This window comes from Kryptolebias marmoratus, linkage group LG10 (genome assembly GCF_001649575.2).
Source record: "Kryptolebias marmoratus isolate JLee-2015 linkage group LG10, ASM164957v2, whole genome shotgun sequence".
In the NCBI taxonomy this organism is placed as follows: Eukaryota; Metazoa; Chordata; class Actinopteri; order Cyprinodontiformes; family Rivulidae; genus Kryptolebias; species Kryptolebias marmoratus.
Window position 1 is genome coordinate 4499365 of NC_051439.1, and position 27877 is coordinate 4527241.

General features: G+C 39.3%; 1 protein-coding gene across 3 annotated transcripts in view; it reads right to left on the minus strand.

Annotated features, from left to right (window-relative positions):
- Positions 1-2190: 2190 nt before the first annotated feature.
- rps6ka5 (ribosomal protein S6 kinase, polypeptide 5) overlaps positions 2191-27877 on the minus strand; it is a 29654-nt gene continuing 3967 nt past the window's right edge. Inside the window, exons 2-17 of one of the 3 annotated variants that reach the window (XM_025007081.2) lie at positions 23435-23506; positions 21733-21951; positions 21411-21526; positions 21225-21326; positions 19473-19556; positions 19250-19353; positions 19009-19159; positions 18769-18930; positions 16782-16907; positions 15605-15738; positions 14054-14147; positions 12536-12706; positions 12022-12096; positions 7291-7450; positions 5036-5199; positions 2191-4308 (exon numbers count right to left, since the gene is read on the minus strand). In XM_025007081.2, the coding sequence (XP_024862849.1) occupies positions 4015-4308; positions 5036-5199; positions 7291-7450; positions 12022-12096; positions 12536-12706; positions 14054-14147; positions 15605-15738; positions 16782-16907; positions 18769-18930; positions 19009-19159; positions 19250-19353; positions 19473-19556; positions 21225-21326; positions 21411-21526; positions 21733-21951; positions 23435-23506 (2228 nt within the window). In that variant the 3' untranslated portion in view covers positions 2191-4014. Of the gene's footprint in view, positions 4309-5035; positions 5200-7290; positions 7451-12021; positions 12214-12535; positions 12707-14053; positions 14148-15604; positions 15739-16781; positions 16908-18768; positions 18931-19008; positions 19160-19249; positions 19354-19472; positions 19557-21224; positions 21327-21410; positions 21527-21732; positions 21952-23434; positions 23507-27877 lie in introns of those variants that run through there. The other 2 variants (XM_017421602.3, XM_025007082.2) reach the window with 2 other exon arrangements.

Sequence of the window (27877 nt, forward strand, 5' to 3'; positions counted from 1 at the left end):
GCACAAACGCATCCTAAAGAGAAGCCGTGCATTCACTGCAACAAGTAAACAACATTTAACCCAAAACATGATATTATTGTTGGTACAGAAGCACATCGAAACAATTTAAGCCAATCTCTTTAACACCAAAACACACAAAGCAATTCAAACTACCAGCCCTCTAGTTAACGTGTCAAAACCACAGAAAGATTTAGCTCGTAAGGTGTGATGCTTTCAACGGCAAAACCGAGGAAGCACTGGAGGCCGAGAGAAAAAAGAAATCCTTCAGACTCCAGGAATCCCAGCAAGAAGAAATACATCAGAGAAAACAAATTGAAATTTGCCTCCTTCCCTTTTTTTTTTTTTTCTTGCTGCAAACAAGCTGTTCACCAAAGACGAAGGGGGTGGGATATGGGGGGTGGGATATGGGGGGGACTAGTTCGAGAATCAGCCCCGAGAGACGTTGGAACTAAACCATTCCTTCACTGTAATGCACTGTTATGTTCCCTACAAAGAAAGTGCGCCTGGTCCCACAGAGGCTCTGAGTGGAGTACGGTATTTTCTTTGGAACAAACAGCAGCGCAGCACATCAGTTAATAGAGCAGAGCTCCCAGAGGAGAGCTTGATATAGGACACTCTTCCTCTTCCTCCACTTGAGCTATTAATACACCCAAACAAAAGAAGAGGCTTAATGAGGCAGCAACAGGGAACTCATGCGAACTAAGTTAGAGAAGAGCTTTGTAGTGTTTAGTTCCAAGGATTCCAGCTCTTTTATCAGGGCGAAGGATCCTACTTTGCTGTTTCTTTTATGCTTGATGCTATGAGAGTAAAAGCACGGCGCATGTACAACGTATTACGCCCTTTTGAGCTCCGCGTTTGAACCCTTTTCAAAATCTTCTTTGAAATGACAAAAGCAACATATGAAGCAAAAAACAAGTGCATAGTTCTAGGCATGATAATGTGCTAGCTATGGAGACAGGGCAAACAAAAAAACAACTGCAAATCTTAAACGTATCGGACAAAAACAAAGCATTTCTTTGCATATTTGAAGGAAAGGAAATGTCCCATGCGGCTTTAAAGCAGCTACCTTAAAGTAAACGCTTTGGTTTGGATTCAGAGTGCATTGAAATGGAAGAAGATGAAGGACGGTAAAGATTTAGATTTTAACTGAACAAGAGACTGTTTCACATTTTGATTATAAGTACTGCTGTACTGACCAACAAAACACCTTAAATTTTAGCATAGAAAGAGAAACAAACGTATCTTAAACATGGTAACAGCGTGACGTTTAAGTTGCCCAAATATTCTGACTAACACTAGTATTTTAACATTGAATTATTACAATATTTATGCAATAATAAAAAGGAGTTTTGGTACATTAATCACAATTCAAACAGAAGGAATCCTAAATTTAATCAGGACCTTCAAAATGTGCAAGTAAACAAACTCACATTAACATAAGTAAGAATCTGCCTTAAAGCCCATAAATACAAAAGGAGAAATACAAGTGGTTGATGTTTCAGTTCACATCACGCACGGGAGAACCAAATGTGCGAGCTGTCACACAGTGCAAAGATGGCCCTTTCCGTCATGCAGAACAACATGGCGATTTAAAGGTCTAGTGTTCCGCGAAGGAATGCATATTGCCCGCTGCCTCACATGCCAGAGTATGAAACTAAAATCATCTTGTGATGAGAAACGACAGAGTTATGATTGTTTTGGTCAAACCTTGAAAACATCATTATGCGCGACCTCATGCGATCTGTAGCTCACTATCTGTAAAATTGACTGAGTTAGAGTCATTTTTGTGGAGACTAAGGTTGATTAGTTGTGGTCGCCATCTTGGATTGGGTCAACTAAATAAGTTAATCAGCTGTAGATGCACATCCAATAATTACTTTCTGAGAGTTTCACTGAACTCTGTCCAGTGGTTCACGAAATATGTTGCTAATAGAAAAACAAGATTGACTCCAACTGTTAATGCCCCAACTTTAGAGCAAAAAATGGTGCACAGTGCATTGCACTCAGAGTATGTGTTGGGGACGATGCTCAGCTTCTAACATACTAGATTTTAGCTTAATATCTATAAGACTAGCAGAATTAGAGCCATTTTTATGTTTTCTGAAGTCGGTTGGCTGTAGTAGCCATCTTGAATTGGGTTGAGTCTAAAAGTTAATCAGCTGTAGATGTCAACCCAATGATTATTTTCTGAAAGTTTCATTAAAATCTGTGCAGTAGTTCATGAGATATTTTGTTAACAAACATACAGAGCTGACTCCAATAGTTAACAGCAAAGTTTTAAACACAGATCTTACCCGATCTGTTAGCACTCTGAATATAAGTTGGGGACAAATCAGAAACTAACACACCAAATTTAGGCTCAATAGCTGTAAAATTCACAGTTATAGCAATTTTTTGCATTCGCTAAGATCGCTTTTTTGTGGCAGCCACCTTGACGCTGGTTGACTCTAAAAGGTAATCAGTTGAAGATATCCAACCAATGATTACTTTCTTGGAATAGAAATTTTCCATTCAAATCTGTTCAGTGATTCAGAGATATGGTACAGACAAACGAACAGTCGGCGTCAACAAAGCAAGGACAGCATCAAAAGTAATGAGTTTGAGGTCTGTCTTTTAGAACTTTTCAATAAGAGTTGTTTTGAAATCAATTTAAGATTTAAACAGATGCACAAGAAGTGACCTTTTGCACAAAAAAAAAAATCTGAATTTGTTAACTCATAGCCAGAAATGTGATCATTCAGTTGCAAATTTGGCACCAAAGACTTTCCCTTGACTGAATAATTGCATTTTGTTGTTTCTAATCAAGAGGCCACTTGAAACTGCCCCAATGACATCCTGAATCAGAGAAAGCTCAAACTAAGCTGATCTGAATGTCCCATTTGGGACCAGTTGCCAAATCCAACCGGTTGCAGTGGTAATGTCACAAATAAATCTCACACAGTACAATACAAAAGCAAACCCACTGCCGTGTTAAACACCAGCGTGGGGATCGGACCACATACAGAAGCAGCCATGCTAAACTTTGAAGTACTCATGCTCCCACATCGGAGACCACGAGGGTAAATATAGCTCTGCTCACAGGGCCGCAGCCCTGCAGACAGCAAGGTTCTCAAGACAACAATAAAACCTCAGATTTGGCCGAACTCCCACATTTGGTTGCTATTAAATATGTACGATAAAGCAGCAATTCCCTCTTAAAATTGAACAGTTTCTAAAAAATCTTTTTTTAATTTCAACAATTAGTTCTGGTTTAACAAATCAAGTTGATCTGATGGTCTTTCTGTCAATAAGAACGTGACAGAACTTTGTCTCAGTAACCGTTTAGCTGCACTGATGTGTCTGATAAAGATAAAAAGGTACGCACAGTCATCTGACTAAAGACTCATTTATAAAGATATTTTTTTGTAAATACTTACTGCATCTATTATTTCCTTTCAGATCATTTAGAACCATAAATAAGTTAACAAAATAGCTTATCATAAATAAATCTCAGTCTCTAAAATTCCCATAAATACACTGCTCCATCTTGCAGAGACCTCTCTGAAAAGAGAAATAGGTTTCGAGGTTTCGTTCCATTTCTCCTCTCCCTTTGATAAAAAACACAAAGCATCTGGGGTATAAATACTGCAACTTGCCCTTTAAAGCCCCCGAGAAAAAAAAAACAGACAAAGGCGAGCACGCAGGAGAGGACAAATTGGGACTTGACTTGACTTGACAAGAGTAAAGATGTGTCTCCATTGTCTGCCTGGACCGGAGACAGCAGGGCAGCCCTTAAGACGATAGCGACACCCTCCTTCTGGTCCAGTTCCTGGTTCTTACAGTGTGTGTGAAAGTCAGAGGAAAAGTAAGGAGAGGCTATTGCTAATGAGGGTTTATTGATTGATTCTGATGTGACAGCTGCTGCTCCGGCTGCATGCTCGGTTTTTCGGAGACGTCCACGCGGCTGAGCTGGAGGCAGAGAGCGACCAGGGACAGAGACAAAGAGAAGAGTGGGAACGTTTCTCTCTTTCCGTCTTACGGTTGGTCTGAGAACTGAAAGGCGGGAGGTGCTGACTGGTTCCCAGAGTCTGTTTCCACAGCCTCCGGTGTGCGGATGGGAGGGCTGCAGCAGGGCCGCAGGTTGGCTTCACCCTCTGGAAACGTCTTCTCCTGAGACTGGGAGGAGGACGACGAAGAATGGGTGCTCTCACTGGAGCTGCTGCGGGTTTCTGTGCTGGTACTCGTCTTCTTCATCTTCCTCCTCTTGGCTAGCGGCGCCTTGTCCACTGTTTGTAGGCGGAAACCTTCCCGCTTGCATTTGTTAAATGCCTGGGACACACACACACAAAAAAACAAAGAGCTTAATTCTTTTCCAACAAACACACTGATTTAACCCTTTTCTGTGAAAAAAAACAAAAACATTTAAAACTATTTTTCTGACAGCAGCTGCAATGATAGATGAACACATTTTTCTTAAATATCAGCTAATAATTTGACTATTAACACTAACTAATAAAATGTGTATAAACAAAAGATTTATTCACCTTTTCAAATTAACAAGCTAATTGATAAAGCTTTGGTAAAATATCTTCATTATACATTTTAAATATTAAAGGCCTAGCATGCCTTGAAGGTATGCATATCGCCCCCGCTTTTCATGTCAGCGTTTTACACTAAGATTACTTTATGTTGAGAAATGACAGAGTTTGGTCAAACCTTGAAAAAAATGTTATGCAATATCACAAGAGCTGAATTGGGTGAGCTCTAAATGTTAATCTGTTGTATATGTATACCCAGTGATTACTTTCTGCAAGTTTCACATTATTTACATTATTCTACTGGTTCATGAGATATTTTGAAACAGAAATACACACACACACACACACACACACACACACACACACACACACACACAGACATAATCACACACACTTTGTCCGCCTTCACCTTTTGGTGGTGGTCAATAAAGATGAACTATTTAGCAGCAGGTTTACAGTTTAAGTACCAGTTCTTCATTACAAGACAAGTTTCTGTGGCTCTTCCGCTCATTTCTTACATTAAAGGTTGCTTTGACACAAGTGTGGACGGAGGCAGTGGAGGAGCCGAGAATGTCCGGAGTCATGAGTGGGTTGGAGGACAGCTGGCTGTCGTCCTGGAGCCAGGCGTTGTAACGGAGACCGCACATTTTAATCCTCTTGTTTGGATCCACCGTCAACAGCTCTGCAGTAAAAAGACAAAACAAAACAAAATCACACACACACACACACACCTAATTCACTTCTAGCACTCTTAATACAAGAGGAAATAAAGGTGAGTCATGGCTGATTCACAGGAAGGAAGTAATTTGTTTTTCAAGCATCTCCTGAAACCGATGCAGAAGCACTTTAAACAGCTGTACTGATTAATGGTCCGCAGTGGGCAGCACGTGATGTCAGAATTGTATTACAAAATGTTTCATTTCTTAGTTATCGTCCTATTGCTATCTGCAGTTTCTCTTCAAATTTACAACCTTTGTATAGATTCTCAGTCATCCAGGACATAGAAAATCTTAAGAGTTTAAAACCAAGGTAACTACACTTCATTTCCATTTTGGTTCAACCTTTAAAGAACTGCTGGTGTGATCTTATGTCATATTGTGACATGTCATTTTCCCCCTTCAGGATCGTTTTCTTCTACCGCCACAATATTACTAAAATTTAGAAACATCTTGTCCCAAAACTTCAGTTTCATTAACACCCGTCCAGTGCTTCATACAGACACTGACAAAAACATTATTATCCATCTTTGCAGTTTCAGCAGGGGGCAATAATAATCTGTGCTCTGAATCCTGAGTTTGGGTTGACAGATGACACATCTAATGCAGTGGCTTACAGAAAGCCACCATTATGAGACAACAGCAGCTTTTATAGCATGGAAGTAGTCCACAAAAATATAATGCAGGTGGTGGTCTCTATTAAGCAAGCCAAACAAAAGATGCAAAAATTATGGGTTTTATTTGGAAAAAAAAAAAACACAACACAAAAACAGGAGACTGGTTATGTAACGACCGGCTGAGAAAAATATAAAAAGCCTTTTATGCTGTAGCTAATAACAGAGAGGCCTGCCGTAGGTTTGCACAGTTTAAATGAAGATGAGTTTGGCCAACAGAATGTCTGTGAAGTACAAGTTGAACCAACAGCTTGGTACTGGTCGCCTGTTTTTTGGTTTTTATCCATTTTTATTTCAGTTTTACTACTTCTGCATCCTTTGTGCTATTTTATCCATTCATATATCAAAATGTTCAGCTCATTCAGGAAATGGGTGCAATGATTTTTGTCTTTTGTAACTTTCATATTTTTTAGAATATTTATTGCTATTTATAAGTTATACTGAGATCTGTTCAATTCTTTCAAAAACACTCGTCTCTAAAATCTCACTTAACATATTTGCTCTATTTTGTCTTCTTAGCTCTTCTCGAGCTAGCTTTTAGCTAGCCTTTTAATACTTTTAGTTACTCACTAGCCTTTTCATACATTTAACTAGTCTTTTGCTACATTCAGATTTTAGTTAGCCATTTCTACTTTTTGCTTTTATCTAACCTTTTACTTTTTTTAGCTTCTAGCTACCATTGTGCTACTTTTAGCTTTTAGCAAGCCTTTTGCGCCTTCCAATCTTTAGCACCTGATCTTATTTAATGCAGCAAGACCTGCTGTGTCTAACAGTGGAGTGTTTGTGTTTAAAAATGCGTTTATGAGACTAAAATTAGAAGATAAATTCCCAGTCAGCAGACAGACCGGACATGAACAGAACAGAAAACTAAAGACAGAGGGGAGATAAACAACAGGACATTTCGGCCCATTTTCTGTGTAACTATCTATGTCAACCACGGGTGGATCTTATTTCTCTAATTCTGTGGATTCCTACAGCGTGTGTCTCCTGTAAGTCAGTGGTTGGTTCTGCGATTTAATATCAAGGCTGCAGGTTCAGACAGACAGACAGACAGACAGACAGACAGACAGACAGACAGACAGACAGACAGACAGACAGACAGACAGACAGACAGACAGACAGACTCCCATTTCAGGTGGATGTGGGTGCAGACGTGTCAGTTTCTCTGCTTTAATTATCAGACCGGACTGTTTTCACAAGACACTACTGGTATAAGGTTTCTTTTGGGTAAGGAATCACATCTTAGTTAATTATTTTTGCTTTTGTAAAGCTACAGATGTGGTCACACCAGGTTTAATTGCAATAACATTTTTGTTTTTAAATATTAAAAGGAACATGCAATCTTGTTGTTTGACATAACAATGAAGCAGGTAATGTTCTCACCTTGTATCAGGTCTTTAGCCTGCTGGGATACGTTTCTCCAGGCCTCTCCTTCAAAAGAGAAATCTCCTTGTTTAATTTTTTTCATAATTTCCTCAGCACTGGTGTGTGTTAGGTTCTTCTCCTGACACTGAAAAGGCACCTGTCCGGACAGCATGGTGTACTGAAACAGAGAAGAGACGTAGCTCTGCTATAAAACCAGACTTAATATTCAACACCTGCCACAAAAAGAGAGAAGGCGAGCTATAACGTTTGTGCCTGTGTTTGCTAGGCCTTTAATTCCACCTTATTATTTAATACAGAGTGTTGCACATCGACTGTTGGATGCCTGTTTTAATTAACAGTACAATGCCAGCAGTAACCATGCAGTAGTTTATACGGCTTGCTTTAAAAGCACCCTTAACCGATCACGACTGTCCACATTTTTTCATTGCTACGCTGCATGTTGTTGACCCTGGGTGCAACAGCGCCGAAGAGAGGAGGGACCTGTGCTCAGCTGAATGAGCAGGACGCTCTCACCTTTGTCCGCCCTCAGACTTCTCATTAAAATGACTGCGGTGGGAAACAGCCCTTTTGACAACTGTCTCAGCTCTCCTGGCTTGCAGGGCAGTGTGCACAAAGCATGTCAGCAACCATTTGATCAAAACTTTATGAAAAACACTACTACCCTATTGCCCCAGGGAGTGGCAGTAGATAGGAGCTCTGAATGGATGACTAGCCAAGTGTAGAAATCTCTCTCTCTCTCTCAGCTATCTGACCATTTGTGGGCCCTCTCTTTATTCGAGCTACCTCTCCTTTTTAAATTTTCCTTCTTTATGCAGAAAAAGCTTGCATGAGGACGACATTTCTGCAACCAGAAAACCGCATTTCATTTCCGCACAGCCAGAGCTGCTCTGCTTGTTCTTTATTGAACCAGCAGTTCACCACTGGATGCTGAAGTGAGAAATCAAGAGTATCGTGCAAAAGATAATAAGAACACGCTCCCAAGGTCCTGCAGCAAATTATTAATCCATAGACTTAATTAAACAAAAGGAAATTAGCCATGGAGGCACTTCAAAGTTGAGCTCAAAACTGTGGGCGTTGGAAAATATTGGTATGAATTCTGAAATTATGTAACTGGGTCACTTTCCTGAGGCACTGTGAAAAGTCAAAGTCTAACAGAGGTTTATACTTTCTAAGTTTTGTACACTCACAAAAAGGAATGCTTGTTTTAACAAGTGCTTATAGTTTTAATATAACACTACATAGTGATTTCATTTTTTTTTTTTTGGAGCGACTGAATCCAACTTATGGTTGAATTAAAGGTCGACAGATTATCGTGGCACAGAAACAGAACTGGTGAAAGGTACTAATGGTGTTAATATTCTCTAGGACTTGTCTCTGTATTCGTCCTGTTAGATCTCAGTGCTGCATCTGATACAGCTGATCACTATATTATACTACAGAGGCCTGAATGTGATTTTAGGATTACAGGAACAGCTCTAGAATGGTTTAAATCAGATTTATCTGACAGATTCCAGCTTGTTCATGTTAATAATGATTTTTCTCTAAATATTTATCTAAATTTGGTGTGGTAGTAACTGAGAGTCATTGAGTAAGTATTTAGTTTGCTTGTAGCTGACAGTCATCCTCAACACTTGCAACATCTCGCAGTATCCCAAGAAATCATGCATAATGTTATTTACAAGGTTTGACTAAAACAGTTAAAAATCTCTCATTTCTCAATATAAAATGATTTTAGTCTGAAACTTTGGCATGAAAGATGGTGGGCAATATGTAATCCTTCAGTGAATGCTTGGTCTTTAATTTCACTTTATAAATTACAAGAATGGGTTTCTGTCTGGGACCACGGGGTGCTCCGTGTGCCCCCTGTCCCCCTAGAAAGGGTTGCATAACCCCCCTCGCTCTCAGCGTGGCCGCAGACAGGGAGAGCTGACCTATAAACTGATGGCCCAGTGCACACAATTAGAAAAATGTCAAACGAGGAGTTATTTGTAAAACGTTCAGAGGCTCTGCCGCGTGTCTTTACGCGCCAGTTAGCAACATGCTTTGGGAGGAAATTAACTCCCGTTTATCAGACATTTACACATGTTGCAGTTGTACTTTTACATTTCAGTCATACTGAATGTGCAAAACTTCATCTGTGATGATCGCACCTGTCTTAGAGCTAATTTAGAGTGAAAAAAAAACAACAATTCAGGAGAAAAATTACAAAAAGACAAGACAACTGACCAAACACAAAGTTTCAGGTTATCATATTCACCATGTCCAGTCTTCAGCTTCTTGTTATGATATATAAACAAACAAAAAACAACTGTAACCAACCTTCTACATGAGTCTAAATTACACTGAATATAAATAAATCCACTGCTCTCAGTAGTGTGGCTCTCTCCCTTATTAGACAGCATAATATGTTTAAGACACATGAGCTACTACAATTTGTAAACACTAGTTTTTAAACAGAATTATCTGATTTGATGCAGTTTGAAACAGTTCTTAATATTTTTAGCCATAAATATTACCCTTCAATTATATTCTGTGTGTAAAAATTGGAACTATCACTACAATCGTCAACAAATAAATGCATTTTCTATGAATTAATAAACTGCAAGCACTCCACATGTATTGATGGTGTGAACCCACTCTTTAGCTGCAGCAGGAATCTCACATTGATTCAGAGGACTGATGATCAGTTTATCATAAATTATTTAAGGTATTAATGCATTCAAGAAGAGTTTTTATTGTGCTCCACCTTATGGTGCAGAATTATGGTATGTCATCAAGCAGCTTTAGGGAAAAAAAACATCCACATTTTTAGGGATGGGTAGTTGTTTTTGAACATTCTAAGACTAGTTAACATAGGATTCGAAGAATAAATGCAACCATCACTGTTTATTTATATTTTTGTTTTTTTACACCGGGCCCTGGCAGTGACATGCCAAATTGTTTCCTGGTGCTTTTCTAGTCAGTGTGCTTTGTACCGCCTAATCTCCTCCCGAATTAAAGGAAAGAGAGACTACTCGGAGCGTCCCAGCATCTTTCTGCCATTTTAGTTTATTTTGAAAGGATTATAAAGTGGTACTTACAGAATATGTGCATCCCTCGTCATGTTGAACCAATAAAAACGAAAGGAAATAAACATCCTAGGCTAACATGGTAGAGGGTTTTAAGGTTTTTCAGCAGCTTTTCTGAATATTCAAAGAAACACTAAATAATTACCAGACAAATTCAAAAGATTTTTGCTTAAAATGCACATCCCTGCAAATTATACACCAAAACATGCAGATGGATCAAAAATACTCTGTTATGACTTTTGATAGCGGTACGTCAAACAATGTAGGCAAAATGACCAAATACTGCAAGAAAAAAAATGGAGCTTCATGGGATTTTGGCAAAATACTTAAAAAAATAAAAATAAACAATCTTTTTGGAGCTCTGTAGCTCAGACAGACTTCACAGCAGAAACATTTTTCCTTTTTCTGAGTTTAAATCGGTCACAGAAAGTTGGACTTTACATGTCTGAACTGCAGAATTTTATGCAGCAGCTGAACCGGTACTGTTAGAAATTTCTGAAGACATTTTTAGAAATGTTAATGTAGTTGTTCATTAGTTATTATTCAGGGGTCTACATTATCTATGAAATCCAGTGGTGGGCCGTCAGAGCCAGCAAGGCCTTCTCTGCTGGCCTAACATAACCAAGAATCATGATCATAATTATGATAAAGGTTAATTTCATTTTTAATTTACTTTCCCAGATATCTAAAAGTATTCATATTCTCTTTGTGTCATATTATGCTCCTTCCAGTGCTGTTGTTTTTAGGTTAGAGTTTTTATTCAATCAGAATTCAGCTGTCTTATGTTGCGTCTGTGCACTGTAAGTGAACGGGCAAATACTGTTGATAGATAGTTGCGATACCCAATCAGATCACGAGTTGTGTCAGTAAGGCCCTCTAGCTGGCCTCACATTGAACGTGACATTTACCCGTCCTGTGATTGGATATGAATACTTACTAGTTTGAGCCCCGGCAGTGCTATGCAGATCAACAGAGTCACACCCGGGACTGTTAACAGTTAAAAACTTTTTTAACCCACAATGGCCGAAGGAGAGCAACTCGTTGATTTGGTTGCTGATATACTGGCAAGGCTGTTTTCAAGACGAACTTTCCAAGAGAAGCTAGATCTCGTTAGAGGAGGACGGCCGAGACCCGAGCTAGCTAACCTGCTCCAGAATGGATTTTGTGTTGAAATAAGTGTTTTGGGGGACACAGGCGTTTTGGTGCGTGCAAACATTTTATTTATTTTATTCTATTTTATTTAGTTTTGACAGCAGCATACCAGATGTTTTAATTGCTGATGCGGGTTTGTTGATTTTTAAAATGCGCCGAATAATAGTCCATTTTGATTTTCATCCTTGTGTTATAAATGCTGGCATAATGAAAGGTATTTATTGACCGAGTTGGACATCACTGAAGGCTTAAGTGTGAAATGCACCACCCGCCACTGATGAAATCACATAAAATCTTACCAGTTAATTTTTACATCCCTAATATTTATCAATTTCTTCTGAGCAAGAAGCATCTTCATACACAGTTTTTCCTGAACTGCAGTAAAATATATGTGATTTTTAAAAGTACCAAATGACTTAGATAGCAGCCTGCTGATGCTGTTTTACCTTTACTGCTGTATATTATCAAATACGGCTCATATTACCAGTATGATCTACGATGAACTCACCAGAATAACCCCCAGACTCCACAGGTCACAGGACTCATCATAACCGTCATATTTGAGGATCTCTGGGGCAGCGTACTGCAGAGTGAAGCAGGGAGTCTTCAGCAGCTGATTGTCTGGCGGTTTTAGACGAGCAAAGCCAAAGTCTATGATTTTTATCTCGGAGTTCTCACTCTCGTCTGTGAAGAGCAGATTCTACAAAGCAATTTGAGACACAGACAGCAATCTTTTTTTTTTCTTTTCTTTTCTTTTCTTTGCTCAGTCTACTTAAGAGCTTACTAAATTGTACATCGAGACTGACCAGGTTTTTCTGACCCTTGTTGGGGGTCAAACAATTTTACTCTTGTTTTGAAGAAGATTGTGGAGTCAGAGGGACAACACAACACATCATATGCAGTTCAGAAAAACACAGTAATTCTCTCTTCAAAGCTTATGACCCAGTTTGTCTGTATTTACCACTGAAGACACAAACAGATCAGGCGCAGAAGAATTTCGGAGTACATGTTTGATTTGGTACCTCTGGCTTTAGGTCCCTGTGCACCACTCCTACGTCATGCATGTGGCTGACGGCAGACACCAGTTTGCGCATGATGCGGCTGGCCTCCGTCTCACTGAAATGTTGCTTCCTGCGGATTCTTTCCAACAATTCGCCTCCACCAAGCATTTCGAGGACCAGGTACGTGTGGAGCTGCGGCAGACACAAACGGCAAATGCTTACAACTCTTGACAAACACTGTTAAAGCCATTTTCAACCTTTATTATCACCTGCTGCCAAAGACAGTATTGTTTTTCTTCATGTCTGTATGTTCATTTACCAATCTGTTAGCAAAAAATCTAATGAACTGCTGGACAGATTTTAATAAAATGCTCAGAAAGTAACCACTGGATGCACATCTACAACTGATTGAATTTTGGAATCAACCCCATGCAAGAAGGCTGCCACAGCTAAGCAACTTTATCCAACATAAAAATGGTGATACCTCAACCAATTTTACAGATATTGAGCTAAAATTTAGTGCAGTAGTAGGTGAGAGTTATCCTCAACAAATACTTCAAGCACTAATAGATCATATGAGATCTTGCAATATTGCAGGAGATTACGCATAATGTAATTTACAAGCAACTTTTAAAAAGGCATTCACTCGTATCATAGGATGATCTTAGTTTAAAAGTCTGGCACAAAAGGCGGTGGGCAGTTTGGATTCCTTCAAGGAATCTTAGACATTTAATTCATGAATGTATTTTTTACAGTTTAAAAATAAGTTTTTTTCCAATGCATCATTTCATTTTATTTTTAGTTTTTTAATTTTAGTTAGAAATTGCAGCTGAAAACAGTTTATGTGTAATTTGGCAGATCAGGTTTTTTTTTTTTTTTGTCTGATGCAAAACAAAACCAGAGAAGCAGCTCATTCTTGATTATATGATGGTGAGATCAAATTATGACTACTGAGTAAAAATGAAAGGGATCTAATAAAGAAAGAGGAGAATAAAGTGTGTGTGCAGCAGGGTACAGTTTCTCATTAGTGCTGGATCCGGGGAACAAAGGCAGGACGAGGCGAGGCAGCGCTGCTTTGATCTGGGTCACAGGCCTGTGAGGTACAGTAATAACCCCACTGAGCTCATCAGGACTAAAGTGGTGCTCCTGGGCATGAAGGACTTTGGCTAATGAACCTGCATGCAGTCAGACGCTTGGAAACACCTTTCTAATAACTGAGGTAAGCTGCATCCATGCACACTCAGTTTGATTTAAGTGCACAACTCTATTAGCAAGACAAGTGAATCTGGGTTGTTTCTATTCAGCAACACAAAAAGGTTGTTGGTACAGCTGCAGTTTGGAAATAAATCTGCTTTGAAATATCAAGCACGCAAAAGATATTCACGGACAACATGTGAGGAGACAGAGAAAGACCTAGAGGGCTCCCAGCATCCCCATTAATCTGCCCTGTTCCAGTTCTAGGACTTAATAAGGCTGTAGTCCCGCAGGCTCCACAGACAGCTGCAGAAAACAGAATGGAAGCTTTAGAATGAGCTTCACCTGATCGTGGTAAATTTCATGCAACTTCACGATGTTCGGGTGGCCATCACAGAGCTTCAGGGCTGCTATTTCTCTCTGGGTCTGAGCTTCCATCCTGCATCAAAACAACAACAACAACAAACCAAACAAACAGAATGTGGGGAACTTTTCAGATGGTTGTTTTTGTGCTTCAGTACATTTTAATTAGCTATTACAAATGTTACAAATTTCTCTATAATACATAAAAATAATAATAAAGTGCATTTCACTAACTAAAGTTCAGTTTGTGCATTTATTTCCCACTTTTGGTTGGTGCATCCTCAATTTAAAAAAAAAGCTGGGACATTGTGTAATTTGTAAATATAAACATGCAATGACTTCCAAATCTCACACACATATTATTCACAATGGAATATAGTAAACATATCAAATATTTAAGATAAGAATTTATATCATTTTTTGAGGACCATCAGGCCTGTTATTAGCGCACAGTTCAAAAGCCTGCCTCTCTGATGGTATGGGGGTGCATTAGTGCCTCTGGCATGGGCAGCTTACACATCTGGAAAGGCACCATCATTGCAGAAAAGTATTTACAGGTTTTAGAACAACACCTGTTCCAATACGGATGATGTTTTCAGTGAAGGCCTTGCATATTTCATCAAGACAATGTTAAACCTCAGACTGCATCATTCCAGCAGCATGGCTTCATAGTAGAAGAGTCCAGGAGCTGAACTGACCTGCCCTCAGTCCAGACCTCTCACTAATTGAAAACATTTGATGCATCACGAAACACAAAATCAAGCAAAGATCCTCCATCAGAGCAGAATGGGACCACAATTCCTCTAAAACCTCCAGCAGCTGCTCTCCTCAGTTCCTGGATGTTTACAGACTGATGGTAAAAGAAGAGGAGAAGCTTCACAGAGATAACACACGGAGATGTGTTACCACCATCAAATTTAAAATTACCTTATTCTTTCCGAAAATGGTGCATCATGGTTTAAACATTTGATGTCCACTATGTTCCATTGTCAAGAAAACATGGATTTATGAAACTTTCAAATCATCACATTTTGTTTTTATTTACATTTTACGCATGTATGTAGATTTTTGCAAGTCTTCTTCTTATTTGTCACTTCATATTAAAGCAGCTTGACCTATTAATATGCACATGGACGTCAGCAAATATAGCGATGCTGCTTGGCTGTCTGGATTGTGGGAATGTGGCTTACTAATAATAGAGTCACAGTATTTGGAGTAATATTTGTCAGCAGATGACAGTTGTGTCTGACTGCAGCCAACACACATGGTCACAGCATATTTTGTACAAACTGCAAGCAAAAACAGCCAGATTTGTGACGAGAGTTGCATACATTTAACCCTCATGTGGAAAAATAAGTTGCTTTTATCGGTTTAATACATTTATTATGTAATATTTTTAATAACATCTTGTTTAGAGTGAGTTAACAAAGCCTAAAAACCTCTGAAATAGCAGCAGATGGTGAGTCAGAAGTACCCGATAAAACTATAAATTTAAACACAAAGTGCGAAGCATCTGAGTTTGTGAGCTCGTACCTCTTGCTGACAATCTTGACTGCGTATGTTTGCCCCGTCTTCTTGTGGGTGCAGCGTCTACAGATGGAGAAGCTGCCCTCTCCCAAAGCGCTGTCCTTCAGGTTCATCTCGTAACTCGTGTAGAAAGGCGAGTCCTGCACAGACAAATAAAATCAATGCCATTTCATTGTTCTAGATTTATTATCCTATTGTTCATTTAATTTTTAATGTACACCACAATGTGACGTACAACAATAAATAAAAGGTTATCAGAAACACAGTAAAAGTTCTGTGTACAGTATTAAATGAAGAAATACACAGGTAGTAAATGTACATTAAGAACTAAGCACTAAAATTATGAAATAAATCACAAAAAATTACTTTAAGAAAAGGAAATTGGGTTTTTCAGTTGCTTCCTGTTTGCAACAGGAAAATGTAAAACTAGAGAAGTGAATGTTTGTTGTTTATCTGGTCACATCTGGAGAAAAAGCACAGCTGGATTTTATAACTTACCGGTAAACTAATCAGAATTTAAGATTACATCAAAATCATAATAAAAAATGATTACATTATAATCACTAACTACAATAAGAATCAACAATATAAAAATTCTCAAAATACTTTAGATGAATTTGTAAAACTTGTTTGTCTTCATTTTCATTTTACCAACAGAACATGTTTTTATGGGCAGATAACCAGAGTCTGGTCAAGAAAACAATTCTCACTGGGCTGTGACTGCTGGAGACGAGTCGGCACAAAACATTCATGAGGGAGACTTCAAGGTGTCTCAAAAACGCTTGCAGAGGTTCTTGATTTCAATTTTAAAATAGGGAGTGATTTAAAAAAAACAAAAGCAGCCCCACACCTGGTTGCAATAAGAATTCAGTGAGACTGCAATTGAAAATTCACCTATTTTGTTACAATTCTGAGTCACCAACTCGTCTCCAAAAGCTGCAGCTCAGTGAGATACTTGATATCAAAAAGCAACATATCACGCAGGAACAATCATGAACAATCCCTGTAAACAAAAAGGCTCGCACAAACAGAACCTACTGGAAGTGCAGTGCAAAAAAAAAAAGGTGGAAAAAAATATTGGAACGGAAATATAAAAAAAAAAGAAAAAAATTCTGTTTGTGTCGGCAGCCATTAGCTTAAGAGTGTTTTTACTGGTGGGGGGGTTCAAGTCCATTCATCTTACCTTCATCATGGCACTGCGGGCCACAGCAGCCGAGCCGGGCCTCTCAGAATCTCCACACAGCAGGACGGGGTCGTCCATCACCGCGTTCCTCTTGAACAGAATGGAGGGGGCCATGAAAGAATATCCCTGCACAAAGAGGCACATGAGCACTCTGTGTTTACATTTTACTACATAAGAAAGTGGCGCACAGACTATACAGGGGCGCGCAGGCGGGGGGGGGTGGGGAGATTGGACGACGTAATTTGCTGCAGTTTACAGACTCAGAAAAAAAAAATACATTTACTGCAAAAAGTTTCTTCAAACGTTAACATTTCAGTAAAAATACGAGTTGTGCTCATTTGTGAGTGACAGCAGCTGTCCAGCTGTTCCTATTGTTAAACCTGTCATTGTCTAGAGCTACTGCTTAATTCCAGCTGTGGGGCGCCCAGAGCTTTGAGCTGGCACTAATCTCCCTCTCTTTTTTCACCGACACACACACACAGCTGTGTGGTATGTAGTGACAGGGATGGATGGACGGAAGGATGGATGCTGAATGAATGAGATGCCCTAAATTGCCAGGCTTGAATATTTGATTGCTCTGCTGTGAAATTACATCTTGGCGCTCTTAATGCAATTTTAATTTTGTTTTGTGAGGCACCACGGGGGAGCAAGTGCACGGTTTAAACTGGGATTGCTGTCGTTATCTCAGAGATTGCTAGGCTTGCAAATTATAAAGACCACAAAATTTCAGACTGTGTGAATAGCAGCTGAGAGGGGGAAAAAGCCAAGATGAAGTTGGCAATCAAAGACTGAAGGCGTAACCGAGATAGACGTGGTGATGCTCTCGAAGTGTAACCTTTTATTTCATGAGAGAAGCCCGTTAATGGATCTATTGATCTACCAAGCTCAAGGATCCAGAAGGCAATCAGAGTTGAAATTTCACGCAATACATCAGACAGCTATCAGCTGGCATGGAGTTGTGGGCCATATTATGGTTCAAAGCTACATCAAAAATAGTCATTCGCATCTGTTACTTCAATAAGAGCTGCATATGGCAGCAATTACTCCAATAAAAGACTCTTTAGTCAATTTGAATACCAATGCACACAGACAGACTCATGTTGACTTACAGCAACCTTTTGAGGACATTCAAAACTTCAATTGATGGCTTCAATTGCTGTGAAGTATGTCAAATATAGTCACAGACAAAAAGTGGGTAATGTAGAATGCATTTTTTCAACCATGTCAACATTTCTCTGTGGCTGCAGCCAAAGCCCAGACAAACACAGGCACAAAAAAAACATGGTAGCAATACGTAATACACCCGGTACGTACCTGGTATGTACACAATACGGAAATACCAGGTACCTTTCTGGTACATACAGGGTACTTTTTTAGTACTTCTCATGTCCCTAACTGGTACATGCCCAGTACTTACAGAGTTTGTACTGGATAGTTACCTGGTATGACCGAGTACAAATTTTAAGGTATAAATATTACATATCATGTACTTCTAGGGTATGTACCCAACACACACATAGTACTTACTGGGTATGTACAGGGTATTTATCTGGTAAGCATTTGGTACTTAACAGGTACCTATCCAATACATGCCTAGTACTTACCGGGTATGCATCGGGTACTTACAAGATATGGATCTGGTACTTACTGAGTACATATAGGGGAACTTACAGGGTATTTACCGAATATGTACTAGATACTTACTAAATACATACCTGATAGTTACCAAATACATACCTGGTAATTTATGAATAAATACCTGATAATTACCAGGCACATACCTGACAAGTACCCAGTGCATACTCTGTAACCATCTGGTACTTACAGGGTATGTATCTTGTACTTACTAGGTACATACCAGGTTCTTACAGGGCTGTATTATATATTGCAAACGTAAAAACATCCATAGAGGAAACAAAGAAAAGTCTTTGTAATCAAACAACAGAACCAAAAGTTCAAAAACACACACAACTCCCCATTCACCCACCTGGAAGATGCGATCACAGTTCTGAGGCAAGGCAGCAGGGGAGTATGTGGGGTCCATCTCTGTGAACTCCTCTGCAAAGTTACTGACATCAAGCTCATCCCGAATCACTGGCTTGAAAGGCGCAGGCACCTTCTTAGCTGCTAAGTCCTCCCAGTTAATTTTCTGAAGAGAATAAAGGAGAATTATTTTCAGCAAACACCTAAATGTTCCCAAATATTGTGAACTTGTAGATAAAAGTACCTGATAAAATGGGTGTTTCTTCACACTCTCTGCTCCATTAGAACCTGAACCCAACCTCTTCTTTGGATCTTTGATGAGGAGTTGCTTGATTAGGTCTTTGGCCAGCTGTCCCATATCTTTGGGGAAAGGAGGATCCTTTTTGCAAATCCTCCTGTGATGTGAAAATTAGATTGGGTCAGTGCTGCAGGGTGATCATTAAAAGGCTGTGGCTGATCTGATGCTTATCAGGATGCATCCATACTTGGCGATGTCTGTGTGCGAGTTCTCATCTCCATCCACAGTGAAGGGCGATCCACCAGTCAAAAGCTCATACATCAACACACCGAGGCTCCACCAGTCCACCGCCTGGAACGCATGAGAGTCCACATTCATTACTTAACAAACTAAAATTCATTGGACCAAGTTCAGACATGTGTGGTTTGATAGAGCAGAATAAAACTTCAGTAATTAAACTAGAATTTTACCTTGTCATGTCCAGACTCTCCTCCTTCAATGATTTCTGGAGCCATATATTCAATAGTGCCGCAAACAGAAAAAGCCCTTTCGACCTTTTTTTTTTTTATTTTTATAAAAAGACAAAAAAAGAAAATCATAGCACAGACCACAGAGAAGCCAAGTCCTTATTTCTCAAAATATTTCTACAAATTAAAATGCATACATCTAGTTGACTAAGGTTGCACCAAATCAGTAAAGATTAAAGCCATCTGAAGACATGATTTTAATTTTAGTCTCTCTAGGTCAGAGGTCTGCATCCTGTGGCTCTGGAGCCACATGCAGCTTTTCAGCACCTCTCAAGTGGCTTTTTGTAACTTTGACCAAAGATGACATAACCTGAGTCTTTTTCTTCTTTTTCTTTCGACTGCTCCCTTTTCAAGGGTCGCCACAGCGAGTCGTCCTCCTCCATCTAACTCTGTCTTCTGCGTCCTCTGTCCTCACTCCAACTCCATCCATGACCTCTCTAACTGCATCCATACATCTCCTCTTTGTCTTTTTCCTGGCTGCTGTGTCTCTAAAATCCCTTTACCAATACACCCACTGTCCCTCCTCTGCACATGTCCAAACCATCTCAGTCTGGCCTCTCTAACTTTATCTCCCAGTCGTCCAACCTGTGCTGTACCTCTGATGTAGTCATACCTAATCCTGTCCATCCTTGTCCCTCCCAAAGAGAACCTCAACATCTTCAGCTCTGCCACTTCCTGTTCTGTCTCCTGTCTTTTTGTCTGTCCCTCTGTCTCCAAACCATACAACATGGCTGCTCTCACCATGACATGAAACGGAGTAACGTTTAAATTTAAAATGACAATACGAATGAGTACGTTTAGCAGTTCTTCTGTCCAGATTTTTGCTGTTTATGTCTGGAATGTCTGCAGGAGAATAGTCTGGTCTGAAATTAGCACACACACCAATGACTATAAATTGTGTACACAGCTTTCCATCATTTCAGTAACAGAATGAGCTGACCGTGGCTTGAGTTTTCACTGGAACGTCTTTAAAAAGCAATAATCAATTTTGCTGTTGAGCTGATAGATTGTTTCCTACTTTGTTTATGCAACGTTCTGACAGTGTAATCGCTCTACAAATCTACCAGAAAATTAACATGTTTTCAACCTACCTGTGATAAATATCTGTAAAAATAGAAAGCAGTTTTGCACATCTATTGAAAATTACTAGATTATAAGGGATCAAAAAATGTATCAATTATACACCACAAGTTGTTCTTATATAAAAAGTAAAAGGAAAGATCTGGCTATAAGAAAAGCCAAGTCATGTAAGCTGTTCAGAGTAAAGTAGGTTTTGTGACTCTTCGTAAATAAAATTTAAAATGAGTCACAAATTGTTCAGGTTGCAGACCCCCTGCTTTAGTTTAGATAGATTTTTAGTGATCCTGGTGTCTTAGGTTCTTGATTTCATTAACACGTGCCAAGCAAGACGTCATAAAATGTTGCTTAATTCACCAACATAATGTTAAATAAAAAAATAAAAGCTCAGACAAAATTGCTAATTTCTTTCACGTAAAGTACCATTTGTTGGAGTTTTTATCTTTTTAGGGGTTTTAAAGAAAAACAAGAAAAACCTCCCATTTGGTTATTATTTCCTAAAGCCCATTACAAGAAGAGAAGGATGAGTCAGTTTTGATCTGAATATAAACCTTTGGCTTTCGTTAGCTTCAAAATAAAAGAACTGAAATGTTTGAAAAAAAAAAAAAAAATCTTTACCTGATCAAATTCTTTACTCATGCCAAAGTCTGTGAGAACTATATGACCATTTGAATCCAGTAAAATATTCTCGAGCTTTAGGTCCCGATAGACAATCCCAAGCTGCAACAAGGCAATAACACAGATTAAACAGAAACTATTTACACAGCATCAGTTAATTTTACAGAAACTAAATCTGCAGGATACCTTGTGTAGATGCTCCAGTGCCAAGACAATTTCTCCACTATAAATGGCTACTTCCTGCTCCTTAAACCGCACCCTCTGCACCAAGTGTGTGAAGAGTTCCCCACCATTTACATAATCTGAGGATGAAACGCAGCACATTTTCAGTTAATATAAAGAGTGGGTATTTTCCCTACAGGAAAGGGCACACAGTGTTTTTTTTAACTATTTGCTTTGTGTGACTAAACTTTTAATAAAACTGGTGAAAATTGAGTTTCAGTGTAAGTCAACACAGAAATGGGAATTTACAGAACATTACAAACAGTTTGTCATCGCACGTCCTAACCAAGAATTAGGTGCAGCTTGGTATCAGTCTGGAAGGCATAGTGAAGCGTTACAAGGAATGGAGACTGGCGGATGTGCTCCAGCACTTGCCGCTCCGTCCGCGTGTGTTCAGCAGTCTTTGCCTTCTGTACGATCGTGGCCTTCTTCAGAACCTTCATGGCGTACAGGTTCTCTGCATCGTGGCCACTCACTTTCCTCACCAAGAACACCTTGCCATACGCTGTTGGTGAAAACAAGCAGCGACAGAGTGCAAAGTTCAGTTCCAGATGAAAATCTTTTGTACGAGATGCTTATCCACACATGCAATCTTAGATGCAGGAATGGTATGTTAAACATTCACTGAATGACATATTCTGTTCTGAAAAGAAACGCCCTTTTTACACAAGGCTGTTTGGTTGTTCCTTCTTTGAATTTCCTTGCTTTGCTTGTGGATGTGGCTTTAGGCCATATCAAAAATTACAGTGCTTTGAAAAGGTGTTCATCCCTCTTGAATTTTTCCACATTTTGTCACGATACAACCACAAACATCAAAGTACATCACTGGGATTTTATATGACAGGAAGTTGTTGAGAAGTCCAAAGCAGATTCAGTTATAAAACAATATTCCAAACTTTGAACATCTCGTGTTTCAATTCATCGTCTGAAACTGGAAAGATTACAACACAACTGCAAACCTACCAAGACATGGCTGTTCACCTAAACTGAAGCCACTAAGAAGTCCCATTGTAACTCTGGAGGAGCTGCAGAGGTCCACAGCTCAGGGGGGACAATCTGTCCACAGAACAGCTATTAGTCATGAACTCCACAAATCTGACGTTTATGGGAGCGTGAGAAGAAGAAAGCTGTTGTTAAAAGAAAGCCAGAAGAAGTCACAAACCATGTAAGGACACAGCAAACATATAGAAGAGGCTGCTCTGCTCTGATCAGACCAAAAAGGAACTTTATGGCCTAAATGAGAAACACTAAAACACTGCACGTCTTCCTGAACACACCATCCCCACTGTGAAACATGGTGGTGGCAGCATCATGCTGTGGGGATGCTTTTCTCCAGCAGAGACAGGGAAGATGAATGGAGCTAAATACAGGACAGAGAACCTGTTAGAGGCTGGGGCGGAGGTTCACCTTCCGGCAGGACAACAACCCAAATCATCCACCCAGATCTACAATGGAATGGGTTAGATCCTGGGTCAGATTTTATTTACAAAGCAGAATGGGCAAAAATTTCAATTTCTAGATGTGCAAAACTGATAAAGACAAACCCCAAAATTCTTGCAGGAGAAGGTGGCTCTACAAAGTACTGACTCAGGGGGGGTGGGGGGTGGGGGTGAATACAAATGCATGCCACACTTTTCAGAATTTATTTGTAAAAAATATTGTCCTTCAACTTGAAAAGTATGCGCTATTTTGTGTTGGTCTTTAACATGAAGTCCAAGTAAAATACCTTGAAGTTTGTGGTTGTAATGTAACAAAATGAGGGAAGGTTTGAGGGACATGGGTATGTTTTCTGAACACTGTATCCTAAAAGCTGAGCAGGGAGCAATGCTGTTTAGTTTCTGTGATTCTACAAAAATGTCATTTCAACCAAACAAGTGGAACGGGCCACCTCTGTTTGATCAGTGTGAACGACTACATGAGAGTCTTCTCTGCAGCTCTGAAGCCTAATCTGTGTGAGAACGGTTTGAGTGTAAGGTAACAGCACTCACCTCCTGTGCCCAAAACCTTCAACAGCTCAAAGTTTGTAATGCCCACCCTCTCAACGTGACCCGTCAGGTTGGCTGAAGTGAAAGAAGAAAAAAGGAAATGTACATTTTATAACCTGAGTAAAATACCAAACACAGCAGACTGAAACATCAGCATACAAGGATGCTGTAAAATAAAAAAAGAGAGAATCACAGCCTCTGAGGTTGTTCAATTTGAAAAAGACTACAAGTGAAAGTGTATTTGTACATACTGTCTAAAAGTTGACTTCACTAAATATATATATACACATATAGACACACACCCACACACAACAGCTCTGCATTTGATACAGCACATAGAATTAACCACCCAGAGCATCAGAAGATCTGTGAACAGTTATCACACCGATGGTCATCAAAAACTGTCACTGATTCAATTCTAATTATGGCCTGTCGCCAAAGGTCTGTGTGTGCATGGGTCCACGTGTCTGTCTGTTAGCAAAATATTTCTTAAACCAGAGGGCGGATTTTAATGAAAACTTGCACAAACAAATTGCACCAGATCTTTGTTCACAACTTTACCATTGACCGTTTAGAGTCAACGCTGTCTGTTAGGAAAAATCTGAAATTTTTGGACACTTTTTTTGAAATAATCATTGGTTATCCGTCTACAGCTGGTTAACTTTTAGAGCCAACATAACTCAAGATGGAGACCACAGCCAACTGAATTAAAAAAAAAACAAAAATGGCTATAATTGAGTCTATTTTACATAAATATATTGTGGTTGTAACTCTAAACAGTACACATTGGGGCAACATCTTGGTTTAAAACCCTGGCATTAACTGTTGGAATCAACTCTGTTTGTCTGTTGGCAAAATATCTCATGATTAACTTTCATAATTAACCCAAGTCACGATGGCTGCTACAGCTAACTGGCATTAGCCAAAACAAAAAAAGTTATAAGTCAGTCAGTTTTACAGATACTGAGCTAAAATTAGATGTGGTAGTAGCTGAGAGTTATTCACAACACATACTCCAAGCGCTAACACATCTTGCAAATTGTATGAGATCACACATTATATCATTTACAAGGTTTGACCAAAATGACTACAGCTCCATCATTTCTTAACATGAGATGTGATATGCATTCCTTCAAGGAATACTAGGCCTTTATTTTATTTACTTTTTTTAATTTCAAGAAATAACTCAGTCTAAACAACTTAATAGTTAATTAAACAGACAGAAAATTAGCAGACTTTAAGACAATAAAATGACCATCTGTCCATTAAATGTAGTTTATAAAGTAAGTCTGTAAAAGGGTTTAAAACTGACCAGTTTGATTAAATCTTGCCTCTAAAAAAGGCACATACGTTGCACAGTAAGTTGCAGATAAGTCCACAGGGCTGTGTGATTTCTGTTGTGCAGTTTATTAATGTATTCATGTTGCAAAGTGACTCCTGACTCACTTAGAAGTGAAGAAACGCCTATTCAAATGACGGCAAAGTCAACACTAGACTGAATGTAAAAGTAATGATGACAAACAAAACAAAAAGACCACAGATTACACACCTAAATGTCCAACCGTCTTCATACAAACTTGAAATTTTTGGCCTGTCTGCAAGTGTTAATAAAAGACAATTCTCTAAAGAAATGCAAGATAATATGCTCTGTTAACAAATAAAAAATTATGTCCAATCAAAGATCTTTAGAACTGACTGCCAGTTGCTCCACAAATCGTCCTCAGTTACGTCTCCCAGTACAACTGAGTGAACATGGCACGCTTTTAGACATGCATGAGCATTGTAGTGAACAAATTCCTTCTGTCTCACACTCTGAAAATAGGCTGCTGAGCAATTAATACAGCTGATTTCCTCTATGTTACTGCTTTTTTTCTTTCTTTTACCGTTTTAAACTAGAAAAATTAAAACTACAAGAAAACTTAAGTGAGTACCAAATCATTTCAAAATTAAAGCCCTAGCATTCCGCCTTTCATGCCAGAGTTTTAAACTCATGAGAAATGAAGGAGTCGTACCGTTTTGGTCAAACCTTAAAGATAATGTCAGGTCCAATATCGTGTGATCTGTTAGCAATTGGACTGTCTTGTGAATTCCTCTCAGCTACTGCGACATCACATTTTAGCTCAATGTCTGTCAAATTTAAGATATACCATGTTTCTGTGCAGGCTAATATAGATTAGCTGTGGCAGCCATCTTGAACTGAGTTGGCTCCAAACGTTTATCAGTGGTTGCTGTACATCCATTGTATATTCTATAAAAGATTTAGTAAAATTTGTTCAGTAGTTTGTGAGTTTTTTTGCTAACAGTCAAACAAAGTTGACTCCAAAAGTTAATGGGAAAACTTAAACAAATCGGAATAATCAGAATACGTGTTGGGGATCAGTCTCAGCTACTACCGCACCTCATTTTAGGTCAGTACCTGTAAAACTGACTGAGTTGCAGCCATGTTTGTGTTTTTTAAGGTTGGCCAGCTGTAGCAGCCATCTTGAATCCGAATGAATCCAAAGATTAATCAGTCGTAGATGTACATCAGTGATAAATTTTTGCGAGTTTAATTAAACATCGTCTAGCGGTTCATGAGAAATTTTGGTAACACGCAGACATTGGCAAAAACACTATCACCCGCCCTTTGCCTTTTGGCGATGGGTATTAACTACAAAGCTGACCTTCAAATCCGAAGTTAGTAATTCAGGTTGCATAACACCCTTGTCAAGCTCTTCCTGCCAAAGCAAAAGTTTGATCTTGGTGCTTATTTATAGACGGACAGAGGTGTCAGAGCAGATGATGCCTCACTGCTGGACATCAGTTTACACGAGGTGAAGGTCCCTTTAAACTGCGTGTTTGACTGGTTTCCTGAATGATCAAACACAAATCTTTCAAAACCATCTGATAACACCTGAGAGTTTATTTGGCAAGTTTTTTCATGGGGGCAACCCACATACTCTACTCTGTTGCTCAACCCTTAAATGAATGTCCTTACAAATCTGGGACCATTTTGGGGGAAATAAAAAGTTTTCCAACGGCATAAGATTTATTGCAAAGAAGCATTGTTACAACAAACAAATAATCAACCAAACATAAATTCCCTTACTTTTTGTGCTATGTTTATGTCTGAGCAATAGTGCTCTAAAAAGCACTGGGTGTTCTCATATTTCCGCACTACAGGGCGCACTGGATTATACACACTGTCAATGAATGGTCCATTTTCGAACTTTTGTCATATATAAGGCGCACCGGACTATAAGGTGCATCTCCCAATTTTTGTAACTTCATGCGGACCACGTGCGCAAGTTTGCATGGAAAATGGATGATTTTGGTGCTCTAGTGGAGCTGGTTCACCTGTATCAGCATTTATCTGATCCCTCTGTGAGAGATCAGATAATCAAACGGTTCAAAACTCACGGAAGAATAGTGCACTGACATAAGGGTCAAGTATAAACACACACTGCACAACACCATACAGGACAAAACGTTTGAACAAAGTAGCACCTCGAGAAATTCTGTTTTCTGTGAAAATACGGCACGGATGACTGCTGAAAACGTGCCGAAGAACAAACTGTTCACCAAACTGGGAAAGTTGAAACAAGCAGAACAGAAGCTAACATGATCAAAACTGTACCTACAAGTTAAAATCTGCTAAATTGTAGTTAACAGCTAAAACTAGCAAAACACTAGCAACAAGCAAACTGTAGCAAAGCCATTGCAAAAAGTTTAAGTTGATCAAAATTTGTAGCTAAAAGCTAAAAAGAGCACAAGAAGACAAAAATAGAGCAAGTATGCTGAAGCAGATTTCAGAGAATGTCAAAGTGTTTCTGTATTTCTCAATAAAGTTAAATAATTCAAAAAGCATAAAGGTTACCAATACCATAAGTCACAGTACACTGTTCCCAATTGAGCTGAAGCTTTTGATATAAGAATGATTAAAACAGTACTAAGAATGCAGAAGTTGTTTGAATGCAATAAATGCACAGAAGAAACTATCAACAGGAAAACAAAAGAGGGAATGCTGACTCGGCATTCACACATTCGGGCGCTTCAGTGCTTCTGCAAGCCTAAAACAACACAACAATAATAATTAAAGCTGCAAGCAGCGTTGGACGGCCCTCGCAGCTCAGCGCCGCTTCGGCCTATGGCGACCGCGGGAACTCTGGCGACCCCCCTCTATGCTGTGGCGCACTTCCCGCGCATTTCCCGTGCACTTCCCGCGCCCTCCACTAGGTGGCGCTCTGGGCAAACATCCGAAATCTCCTTCAGTCCGGATAGTTACGACTACTGTGGCATGATGTTAAGTTTCACCCTCCTACGTTGAACGGTTCCAGAGTTAGAGCACGTGTGCTGTTGCGACCTTGAACTTTGACATTGTGACGTTGAACTCCAAAGGGCTAATCCTTGACCCATGGGGACTGTGGTTGTGAAGTCTGAACTTCTTAAGTTACACGGTTTCAGAGT